Genomic DNA, 12,199 nt, shown 5'->3' with positions numbered 1-12,199 from the left:
CAGAAAATGTTAATCCCTGTCCGTTTCGATCCTTCTCATGTACATTCATTTCCTCCACCGTTTCTCTTCTCAGGTTCATCAGCATGAAGTTCAAGGCCGTCACGTTCATCGACTCGTCTTTCCTCAACTGCTATTTTGAAGACGTCTCCTCCGTCGGCTCCTTCTTCAAAAACTGCACCTTTGTCGACTCTTTCTTTTACAACACCGGTGAGTCTACACTGTTCCCCGCACTGAGGTATTTCCTTCCACCCCAAGAAAATCCCATTATACTGTCGCTGCCTTACACATAAGTCTCACTCAGTCTCCTTCTGACAGATCATTTTGGGTCTAACGTCCAAGCTCCTGGGGAAGAAGGAATGGGTTTAAGCATTTATGGCTTTTGCTTTATGCCACTAAATTACTGCTTAACCTCCGTGCCCCTGCACAGATTGCCTTTCTGAACTCAGACGACTTTAGTTAACAAAGAAACTGAGCCCGGCTGAGCTGCAGTGGACTGAAAATGATGATTTCTCACCTCAGACACAGTCCTGGAGGGATGAGTGAGGAACACAAACATGAAATATCTGAGCAGCTGAATTTTTAACTTTTAAAAGTGAGTTTTTTGTTTCTCTGGAGCCGAGGCGTCAACATCCACTCCTACCTTTCAGTAACTGCAGTCTGTTTTCTAAAAAATGCAATCCAATCATTCTGTGGCCGACAAAAACACGAGCAGGAAGAAAAGGAGAGGAAGGACAGGCATTTTAAAATGTGCAGGAGGAAGTGGAGCTGAATCAGACCTTGTGGGAGCGCAGGGTTGGAAAAGTAGCTCCCTGCAGCGCTCAGGAAAGCGCTGAACATGGAAACGGTAAGGGCACGTCAGGTCGCTGGTAATGCCCCGTGGGAAATGCGGTCTCTTTGCCCCCGGCAACGCGTCTCCAGGGAGCGGAGGATAAAGACGAACGAGGAGAGACAGAAGGAGGGAGGGAGGGAGGAGAGCAGAGGTGAGAGAGGGAGGGTTTCTCTCTGCTGCAGCTGCTGGAGTTTATTAATACACCGTTTATATTTAGAGAGCGAGCCGACGACGTTAAACTGTACACTAGTGTACATTTAGTATCAAGTGCACGTATTTCAGAAGGGTTATTTGTGTGAATCAAATAAAAAATGCAAATGTTTAATAACCTTTAATGAACCATTAATAAACTGAACTCTTGTGTCAAACATTTCCAGATATTGACGACGCCAAGCTGACGAATTCGAGGGTGATCAACAGCTCCTTCCACCACAACAAGACGGGCTGTCAGATGACGTTCGACGATGACTACAGCGCCTACTGGGTCTACTTTGTCAACTTCCTGGGGACGCTGGCCGTGCTGCCCGGAAACATCGTCTCTGCGCTCCTCATGGACAAAATAGGACGCCTGAGCATGTTGGGTACGACGTGACGATCTGACTTTCTCCTGCTGTTGGCCTGTGTCTCTGCAGAGGCTGAGTTGTGTCTGAGATGTGAAAGCTGTCTGATGTTGTGTCCTGCAGGAGGCTCCATGGTGCTGTCAGGCATCAGCTGCTTCTTCCTTTGGTTCGGCACCAGTGAGTCCATGATGATCTTCATGCTCTGCCTCTACAACGGCCTCAGCATCTCTGCCTGGAACTCCCTGGATGTGGTCACCACTGAGCTGTACCCGACAGACAGGAGGTGAGCGTCACCTCGTCACATCTGCATGAGTCTTTATTTTCTGTCGAGTCAAGTTGCAGAAGAAGAAAATGTTCGACATTTATAGACGTTAATCGAGCATCAAAACATGAGCAGTTCACCACATTTCTTCAGAAACACTTAATATCTCAGTAAGACGTTATCCAGAAATGACACACAGTACAAACATATGAGACTGTGTCCTCTGTGTCTTCCTCGTCCTCTTGTTTTCAGGGGCACAGGCTTCGGCTTCTGTAACGCCATGTGTAAGCTGGCAGCGGTGCTGGGCAACCTGATCTTTGGCTCTCTGGTTGGCATCACCAAGGCCATCCCCATCCTGCTGGCGTCGTCTGTGTTGGTTGGCGGCGGTCTGGTCGGGCTCCGACTGCCAGACACGCGCGCCAATGTCCTCATGTAAACCTCAACACAGAGCAGTATGTTGTTTACCAGGTATTTACTCAGCTCGCTGAATAACCATCGTTTACTGATTTGTTTAACACCGCTGGAACAAGTTGTTTGCCGTCATCCTTCTCCTTGTTTTATTTGATGGATAGTGTCGACTACATTCACAGGACCAGTGATTGTTATTCGAGTTGTTTCTGAGTTAAATACCTGGTGGATAAGACGGATAGTGAAATGCAGTTTTAACTTAGCGCTGAGCTGTGGATATAAAGAGTTTGAAAACTGCAATCAAATGTCAGAATTTAGTTCCTGCGGGAATTCAAGATAAAAAAAACAAAAGAAACAAGTGAGAATCATCAGTGGTGATAAAAACTCTGTATATCAGCAGCTCATCATCACACATGCAGCACACATGTGTCAACGCTGCAAAAGGCTTGGACTTCTGACAACCTTCCCCCCAAACCGTCCCAGTCCTGCTCAGTCCTGCTCAGTCCTGCTCAGTTATGCTCAGTTCTGCTCAGTCCTGCTCAGTTTAAAGGAACACTTTGACATCCTGGGAGATGAAGCTATCAGCAGCAGCCGGTTAGCTTAAAGACTGGAAGGAGAAGGAAACAGCAGCTTGGTGCCGTCGAAAAGTTGTCCCGTCTCATCCCAAATAGCCGTTTCAAAAGTGTCTCTCGTAAAAATGTTGATATGATACATATGAAACGTACGAATATGAACGTGTCCGTCGTTTGAAGAAATGTGAACTGCAAACATCTTATTCTTGCGTCCGCTCCGAAGCTCACTAATTAACACGTTACATGTTATTTGTCTAATCCTAAATAAAAAAAAGATGTATGAATGAAACAAAAACAACATAAAATCTGTTAATTATTGAACTTTAGAGGTGAGTGTAGGTGGATCTGGTTCCCTTTGGACTGAGCCAGGCTAGTTGTTTCCCTCTGCTTCCAGTCTTTATGCTAAGCTAAGCTAACCAGCTGCTGGAAGAGAAAGAACGACAGTCGAACTGTTCCTTTAAATACAAATAGTTAACAGTTGTGTGTGTGACTGTGCTTGTTTTCTGTAGATTTATCTGTTCATGTTATTTATAATTCACCTCTGTGCTTTTAACGTTTTCACATGATCAGTTTTCCTCGACTGGTCGATGACGTTCAAGCCTTTTGCCGCAAACTTGCAAGAATGACAAGGCCATAGAAAAAAATAAGAAATCAATAACGATGTAGTAGTTTAGTCAAAAACCGGCAACTTCAGCAGCTACATTTCTAAAGTGAAAAGAAGTTTACATTTTCTGCTTTTTACAGTCCGAGACTTTTGAGATTGGAAACCTTTTGTCTGAACGCTTCCTCTCTCCCTCTCTTGTGTCCGTGTCGTGTTCGTCTCGTGGCGTCGAGCTCACCATGACGGGCTTTTGCTCTCCGTTGCAATCTGATCCGTCAAGAAGAATTCACACTCGGCTCTCATGATCTGCTCCTCTCCTGGTTTTTTTCCTTCCCCTCTCTCTCTGACTCACCGTCTCGGTTCCCTCATGGTGTCTCGTCCTCTCGCTCTGTTCATCGTCCTCCTGCCTTGCTGCTGCTGCTCCCTCCAAAACTCAAAGGCCTTTCTCAGATGTCGTGCCTCTCTCTCCGTCGAGCCCGTCTCTCCTTCCAAACCTCGCTGGAAGCTTCGCTGCTCCGTCCTGCTTTTTTTTTTTTGGGTCTCTCATCTCTTGATACTGCAGTGTGCATGTGTGTGTATGTGTGTGTGTGAGTGTGTGCGTCCAGACAAACATGTGTAGAAAGTTAAGTTTGGGTTTTTTTTGCCTCTAACCAAGGAAATCTGAACCACAAGTGAAATTAAAAGCCATGCTTAAAGGATCAGTTCACCCAAATTTAAAAAAACAAACATATTAACGAGCCATGCAGATCGATTTAGAGACGAACAGACATGAGTTTGTTCTGCTTCAAAGTCACTAAGGCACAGCAGAGAGCTAAATGCTAATGAAAGGTATGCTAACATGCTGATGTTTCGCAGCTATGATATGTACCAAGTTCACCATCTTACTTCTTCTGTTTTAGCGTGCTAACATTTGCTATTTAGCACTAAATTATCACAAGTCGCTGCCAAACAAAAAACATAAATATCTTCGTAGTAAGCTGCAGCACGGTCGACCTGTGTGGTCGTTTTTCTGATGAGGAATCAGCTGTGAGTGACGTGATCCACGTGACTTGACGTCAACAGCGGAGATCTTTAGACGGGGCAAATAAATCTAAAACTATCTGCATGGACACCACATGAGCTAAATAAGAAGAGTGTGTTTTCTGTCATTTGGGTGAACAGACCCTTTAAAACCTCTAACGAACAAAACTCTTGCTGCTACAACGTCAGTGCTCTGAGGTCCAAATGCATCCGATAATTAGTCCGATAAAAAGCACGGACGTGTTTGTTCAGTCATACTAAAGAATAAGTCAACTGACAGAGAAGTGCAGCTGCAGAAGAGTATCAGAAAAAAACATGAGAGGAGGAAGTTTTTATTTTTCATGACGCGCTTCAAGAAAAAAGTGGAAATGTGGAGAATAAAGTCGACATTTCAAGATTAAAGTCAAGCAGCTCATACGACCGCCTCAACAAAATGCCTCGTGTGGATGAACTGGTGAAACTACTTCAGAATCGTCTTTAGTAACAAAGACATTATTCCTCTTTTAGCTCATAAACACAGTGTAGTTGTCAGCATGAGGACTCTGAAGAGATTGTTACACTCCAAGGATGAAGTAATGGCAGAGACCGGCGGCTCGGCAGCTCACAGAGCCGTCAGTCGCTCCTCTGAAAGGATTCGACGGACCAGAAGTCGACTTTATTCTCCACATTTGGACTTTTTCCTTGAAGTGCATAATGAAAAGAAAGAAAACGTCCTTCTCACCCCTGGGACCTGATACTCTTCCGTATCCAGCACTGTTTCATTCTGTTATCAGTTTTTCGATGATATTTAGTGTCAAAAATACGTATTTCTTACTCTGGAGAGCACATTTTGTGCCGTTCACGACCTCCAACATGCAGCCGTTTCCTCTAAAGATCCCATCCTTCTGTCTGAGGATCTGAATCTGGTCTCCTGATGAGTGTTTGATGCTTTTCTGTCCGTCCACCTGCTCGTCCTCCACCTGTGCTGAACAAGCTCTCTCTCTCCATCACTGTTTCCAAGAAGAAAGTCCTGCATGTTTGTTACTGAAGTCCTTCTGTTGTGTGTGCTCTCTCCATCTCGGTGTCTTCGCTGTTCCTCTTGCGGGGGGGGAAACAGTCACGTGATTCCCCGGGGTCAAAGGTGAATGTATCATTCTCGTGTGTCGTCGGATTCGTTGTGGACAGGTGTTCGTTATAATGGGTTGATTTCATTGTGAAAGGGCATGCCAGTGGTGAGATGACTGTATGTACTACAAGATGTACCAGCAGGGGGCGTCAAATCTGAATTACGGGAAGGTTTTCCAGCCGGATTCATCATCACGGTGGAGACGCTGAAGCAGGAGTAGAGTCGTTGGTGTCGTGCCGTTCAGATTTGAAATCCTCTGCTGTCAAACAAAACCTGGAGGTGTGTGTAAAAACAATTACCTGTCCTTGATATGATTTATTTTGATAAGAAAAGGCTCAAGTGGATGCAGAGTAAAGGTGTCGACATGGAATAAAGAGTTTCATTTGAACAGCTTTGTTTTTATTGTTATTGTGTCCAGACATGTCAGCGTCCACCTTCACCAGCAGATGGCAGCATTTAGACAAAATTAACCAAGACAGGTTTGATGAGTTATTACAGGATAATGGTAAATTATAAAGCACGGTGTGGAGAGGAGCACAAGCGGACCGGAACCAGCTCCAGCAACATGTTGAGCCGCAGGTGACACAATCCTTGAGCGGACCAACTGAAGGATCCACACTCACATGAAATCAGCACCAGAAGACGAATGAAGAATCACTCACCTCTTTTACTGACACATCGGTCAGTATGATCAGCTGATATTGGCCGATATTTATAATTCTTACATTTCCAGTAAAGATTTCTGTTTCACTTCACTGAAGTTATTTTAGTCAGAGTTTATTGTTAGGCTGTAGAACATCCTGCCTTTGTTACACGTCTTTGTTTCTTTTTATCTCTAATACACTCAGTTTAACACCAATAATCTCAGACCAGAAATAATATCAATGTATTTTTATTTAAATAAACTATAAACATACGCTGTAAGAAATCCTATCTTCGGAGGCGCTTAGAGTTTATAGAACCGCTCCAACAAAGATAAAGAAGAAACACATTTTAAACATTTCTGTCAAAGACGTTTAAGCTCTGAACCTGTTAAACACGCTTTATATTTGTTTCAAAGTCAGTGACTAGGTGTGATCACAGCTGTAAAAACTGCCCCTGCTGTCACCGTCCATCTTGTTTTAAAGTCAAACTGGAAGTTTTCACAGACTGAAATGTGCATGTTGTTGTTTTTTATGCAACTCTACAAAGTAAGTTCACTTTCTCGCAATATGCACGTTAGAGATGCATGTTGTTTTATTGTTTATAGGACAAACACTAACTCATATTTCGAAGAGATTGAGCAGAATCTCTGTGGGAGAGAACTGAGCTTTTTATTGCTTCTGAACAAAACTTTTAATTGGTAAGAAAGATTGTTTTATTTCATATAATCTCACTTCAAGTGTGAAACAAGGGCTCATTTTAGCAGAGAAGTGAAGTCAGACACATCATCTAAAGAATAAAGTATCAAAATAACAAAAGCATCGTCTGATTCTGAAATATAGCAAACACCACATCAGTATAACCAGCCACTGTAGATACACGACTCACACACCTTTCATTTCATTATAATCTTTATATTTTCTTAGCATACAAAATATATTCAGTACACAGAGCGCTTGTTCTCTGACACGACACACAGGACAAGTAAATGTACAGCCCAGTCTGCAGGAGACAATGTGAGCAGTTAATCTTGAAGGCACCACACTGGATATTTTTAAGGACACCTCAGTGACCAAAGCAGGTATTTTAAGCTAAACAATCATGTTTTTCTGACCCTCACCAAGTGATTTTTGTGCCTAAACCTAACCAGAGCATAAACACAGAGCTGTTGCAACATTAAGGTGACAGTTATTCTGGCAAATGTGTTGAAATGTGTTGACTGCATGACTTCAGGGTACAGCAGGGTCAGAAGAGATGTTCATATACAACTACAGTCCAGTGACAGACCAACACATTTAATACGTCAACATCAGCAATAAAATCACTCCAAGAAAATAAATCACATAGAAACAGAATGATGAGCTTCCACTTCCACTTATAAGCCCTAGTTTGATGTGCAAAAATGTGTAGAAACTTAAACGTAAATGTAAAATCAACACAAAGCGGGTCGACGAGATACTCAGTGGCTCTGTTGTTTTATATATTATTAATATTATTTTGTATTTGAGCAGCAACGACAAGCACGGCTAACTAGCTGCAGCCAGAAGTCCTGCACACGCTGCATCAGTTGCATTTTAATCAGCAGTAACGGTTCCTACATGAATCATCCTCGCTGATTAAACCAATAAAACAAAATGATGATGTCATCGCTCTGAGCTGCTCTGACCTGCCGCTCGCTCTCAGGTTCGGCCCGACACAGTCCGGACCGACTCGTGCCAGGAGACCTGCAGTTTGTCTTCAAGTCCAGACACAGTTAAAGTTACAGAAAGTGAAAACAGAAGTTCAATGCTAACATGCTAACAGAATATTAGCCTGAAGAGGATTCGGTGTCAACAACCGGCACATTTAGATTTTGAGTCACAGGCCGTTATTCGTTTCCAGACAGATAAAATCACACACAGATCATTTCTGGAAGCTATTACATCTTATTTTCCTGTTGTATATATAACTGTGGTGGTGTGACGATGTGTCATCCCACGCCGTGTCACAGGCTGGGCAGGAAATGCCAAAACACTGAGGAGGAGCAACTGCGGGGAGGTTAATGGTTAAATCACTTCCTAATGAGATCAAGCGATAAGATCAGCACAGCTCGAGATGTAACAGCTGAATGAAGACCTAAATATTCAGACAGCGAACATTTAGCTCGGCTGTAGGAAGACGGAAATCTGAGAGAACCCGCCGATCTGACACAACACAAAACATCACAGAAACACAAGGAGTTACGACTTCTCTGTTTGATTTACATCAATATGTGTCAGCTGTAATCGACAAGCTCTCCTCCAAACTCTAACGTGAAAATATTCATATCAGTGTGTAATCTGCTCCATACACAAAAATATATACATAGACTTAGTGACCACATCTGTCACACAGTCACACACAACGAAACTGTATCACTATATACAAATATTTACTCTTCATGCAGAGAAAACTTAAAGGTGCAGTGTGTGGGGTTTAAGGGGATCTGTTGGCCGAAATATAAAACTCATATTATGTTTTAATCACCTGAAACCAGGAGGGGCGACGCTCAGGGCAGGATCAGGGCCTAGTTCCCGCTATGGGAAGATGAGAAAGATCCCCCTAATTTGTAAAATGACCAAAATACATCCCCCTCTGTTAACCTGACGAGTCCCAGACGCTGTCCTTATCTGAACCTGTAACCGAGAATCTTTTTGATATTTTGGCCGAGGGTTTCTATTTGAACTCACTCGGAGACCAGCTGCTCTGTGAGTCACTTACATGATGCTCCTCCAATCAAATCCAGATCGTGATTTGAATCAGATACGCAGACAGATGAGAGTCAGTAGTCCGAGAAAATACCCAGCAACTTGGTATAATTCATATATCTGCACCTGCTGCTCAGGATCAGTGTGGCTCTAAACAGGGCCATCACTAGATGCTGCTAAATCCTACACACTGGACCTTTAATGCAACAAAATGTCCGTCCATTGCTTATTCATCATTAATACATTCAAGGTCCTTTCTCTTTGGATTCCAGCCACAGAGAAAATGTCCGTCTTCCTCAGCTGCAAAACCCGAAGCAGTTTTTGGAGACATGTCTTTTAAAAGGATATGCTGAGGGTTTTGCCTTTAAAGGGCCTGAAGTAAATCCTGGAGCCTGCAGACTTGGACATGAGGAGGAAGAGGAAGGGGTCCAGACAGGCATGGACGCAGCACAGACACACCGCCACTTTAAAGTGCACGTACAAGGTGTCCGTCCCGTCCACAAACAGCTGCACGTGATGGAGGAAGTGCAGGACTCCGGCCGGAGTAAAACACACCAGGAAGATGACAAACACCAGGGAGCTGGCCTTGATGTACATCGCCCAGTCCAGGTGCGATCGGTTGAGCTCGCAGACGATGCGGGCGTAGCACACGACCGTGAGCACCAGCGGCACCACCAGGCCGAAGACGGTTAGGAGCAGGTAGTAGTAGAGCAGGAAGATGTGGGAGTCGTTTTTCAGAGGCAGCACGTCATGGCAGGTGATGAGGTCCACCTGATGGAGCCGAAAGCTCTGCTGCACGAGGAGCTCGGGGACGACGGCGGCGCCAAACACCCCCCACACGGCCACGCTGACCCACGCCGTGCACGTCCTCTTGGGGAGAGTTTTGTACATGAACGGGTGCACCACGGCCAGGTAGCGCTTGATGCTGATGCAGGCCAGCGTCTGGGCCGAGCAGTACAGGTTGCCATAGAAACAGGCCGTGACCACTCGACAGGCAGTCTCCCCGAGCACCCAGTGGTTTCCATGGAGATGGTAGTGAGCCTTGAACAAGAGGGAGAGGAGGAGGACGAGGTCGGAGACAGCCAGGCTGCAGTAGAGGATGGCGGAGGACACCTTCCTGATTTTAGTGGCCAGCAGGCACAAGATGGCGACGTTGGCGGGGATCCCAACAACCACGGCCAACATATAAATGATGGGGATGACCCGAGTGCTCAGAGGGCCGCGGAGGAACCCCACTGTGCTGTTGCTTAGTGACTCCAGCGCTGGAGGGGACTGAGGTGAAACGGGAGCTTGTGTCCCATTAAGAACGGGAGATAAGTTGGTCTTAACGACCGGCTCCCCATTAAATGTTCTGGGCACAGGAACGTAGATCTCTGAGTGGTTCCTGGGAGGTTTTGTTTTCTTTTTTCCTGCAGCGAAAAACAAGAAAAATGTCAAAGTTAATGATCATTTTATTTATGAGATTCATTGTACTCAATATAATTATCTTTGTAGTTATCAACAGCTCGCAGAACTGATTTTGTTGGTGTCGTTCCTGAGTTTAGTCAACAAAAGTACTTTGTTAGGTTTAGTCAACAAAAGTACTTTGAGAGGTTTAATTATGTTCTTCTGGGAACAACACCAACACAGCTATGTCAGAATTTGCATACTAATGAGACATTAGTATGCAAATTGTATAATTCTGTTGATTATTAGAATAAGAAGCAGATTAATTGCCAAGTGCATCTTCACATACGAGGAAGTGTTTGGTGCATAACGATAAACCAGGTAGAACTAAAAACATTTAATATAATATTATAATTGCACTTTTTGTGTTGTACGTTGTTGGTCATTGTGGCTTTTTCTATGTGTTCCCCTTTGTTAGCTGCAGGTTTATATCTGTCTCTATTTCTTTCTCTTTGTTTAACAGCGCAACATGTCGAGGAACTTAAAACGAAATGTTGCTAATGAAGCTGGATCAAGTTATCAATTTGTGTCTAAAATGTCAGTAAATAGCAAAACAACTTCCTTAATTTCAAGCTGACGCCTTCAGATCACTTGTTTTGGTAACGCTTTACAATCACCACCGTTTAAAAAATGGTAATTTAAACTTAATAGTTAATTCAGAAACAGTGGCTCCCTTTTTAAATCAGTTATTAAGCAACATGAAAGTTACAAAGATATAACGGTCATCCAGTTAATGTTTAAATAAAGTTTAATGAACCACAGATTTACCACTTATCCATTCAGCGTATTGTAAAGTGTCACCACAACCCAAAGATGTTCGGTCACATGAGACGAAAGAGCTGCCGGTAATTTTTCTGCTGATTCATTAATAGATGAATGTTTCAGTCCTGATAACGAGCGTCGAACGTCTCATGTTGCAATAAATGTGTCACAGTGAATCAGTGATGGTCGTCCCCGTGCAGGTTGCTGCTTGTTTTTTCTGATCAATCTGATTTCACATTAACAGAATCGACTCAGCCGCAGATCACATGTTCACTGAGAGCTATCCAACACATGAAGGTGACGATAAGAAGATAATAATACAGAGAGAGTGTGAAGTGATCAAGACAGATAGATGCTTTAAGTTAATTATATCAAAAGACAAATAGTTTAATAAATATAAGTAAACTTTAAAGGCTTCTCTTACCTTTCTTCTGAAGCGTTCCACTCAGACAGAGAACAAAAATGAGGAAAAAGAAGAAAAGTTTCCCCATGTTGTTTTTCTTGTGGTTGAACAGCGCTCAGCTCTCACTTCTGTCTGTTTCTGTGTTCGTCTTCACATCTCAGCGTCGCTCGGCGTCGCCTCTGAGTGCTGCTGCTCCTCTGTGGGTGTTGCTCCAGTCACAGAAAAACCTCCCACCCAAAAAAAAACCCCCTGACATCGTCTCTGGTTCAGCAGGAATGCAGGCGGCCTTCTGTTTTTGTTTTAACATGCACAGTGAGAACAGTGTGAGGTAACTCCTTCACACATGATCGTTGTCGCCGTGTTGCACCATCCTGTGATGCTTTTTATCAGATCCAAAGGTGACATTTTATTTATGTTTGTGTCTCTGCCAGAGCCTGCTGGGTGCCTCCTTTTCATTTTCTCTAAAAGAAACATGTGAATCTACATGTTTTTCACTTCACTAAAAGTCTGCCCAACAGATGTTAACACATGTGGAAACTGTGGGATCTACGTGTCCCAGAGGTTTGACGCCAGCAGGGATGTGGAGTGAGGTAATAGTCGGAAAGGGGCCACTGGGCACGCAAGGAAATGTCTGTCTGAGGATGATAAGCCTGTCCGAACATGAGCGGTTTTGTTTAGTCTTCACTTCCCCTCTTTTTTTTAATGTTTGATTTAAGATGCCACGTTTTGGTTCATAAACAGTTTAGAAAGCTGCGTCACAATGCTCCAGTTATCAAAAACATCACATTTATAAACACTGACGGAGACAAAGTCATGTTAGGAACCAGTGGAAGAAGTATTGAGATCCTTGGACTGATGTCACG

General features: G+C 43.8%; 2 protein-coding genes across 2 annotated transcripts in view; one reads left to right on the top strand and one right to left on the bottom strand.

Annotated features, from left to right (window-relative positions):
• The window catches only part of LOC311274551 (synaptic vesicle glycoprotein 2C-like), a 54,106-nt gene extending 48,361 nt beyond the window's left edge, over window positions 1-5,745 (top strand). Inside the window, exons 10-13 of the mRNA XM_084382313.1 lie at window positions 74-207; window positions 1,207-1,410; window positions 1,513-1,672; window positions 1,904-5,745. Coding sequence (XP_084238439.1) covers window positions 74-207; window positions 1,207-1,410; window positions 1,513-1,672; window positions 1,904-2,087 — 682 coding nt within the window. The 3' untranslated portion in view covers window positions 2,088-5,745. The remainder of the gene's footprint in view (window positions 1-73; window positions 208-1,206; window positions 1,411-1,512; window positions 1,673-1,903) is intronic.
• A 326-nt stretch (window positions 5,746-6,071) lies between these two features.
• On the bottom strand, window positions 6,072-11,517 carry LOC311274581 (proteinase-activated receptor 3). The gene is made up of 2 exons (XM_084382385.1): window positions 11,358-11,517; window positions 6,072-10,134 (listed from the first exon to the last, which is right to left on the bottom strand). The coding sequence occupies exons 1-2, from the start codon at window positions 11,422-11,424 to the stop codon at window positions 9,062-9,064; spliced, it is 1,140 nt and encodes a 379-aa protein (XP_084238511.1). The 5' UTR covers window positions 11,425-11,517; the 3' UTR covers window positions 6,072-9,061.
• Window positions 11,518-12,199: the final 682 nt, after the last annotated feature.

Source organism: Pagrus pagrus (genome assembly GCF_965226575.1).
Source record: "Pagrus pagrus genome assembly, chromosome: 19".
Taxonomy (NCBI): domain Eukaryota; kingdom Metazoa; phylum Chordata; class Actinopteri; order Spariformes; family Sparidae; genus Pagrus; species Pagrus pagrus.
The sequence above is the reverse complement of the archived record's forward strand: the minus strand, read 5'-3'. Positions and strand labels throughout refer to the sequence as shown.

Bases quoted from the DNA above. Each gene is read 5' to 3' on its own strand.
- LOC311274581 (XM_084382385.1), bottom strand. From the start codon at position 11,424: ATGGGGAAACTTTTCTTCTTTTTCCTCATTTTTGTTCTCTGTCTGAGT. The intron at 10,135-11,357 runs GTAAGAGAAGCC...TTTTCGCTGCAG, and splicing joins TGGAACGCTTCAGAAGAAAG to GAAAAAAGAAAACAAAACCT.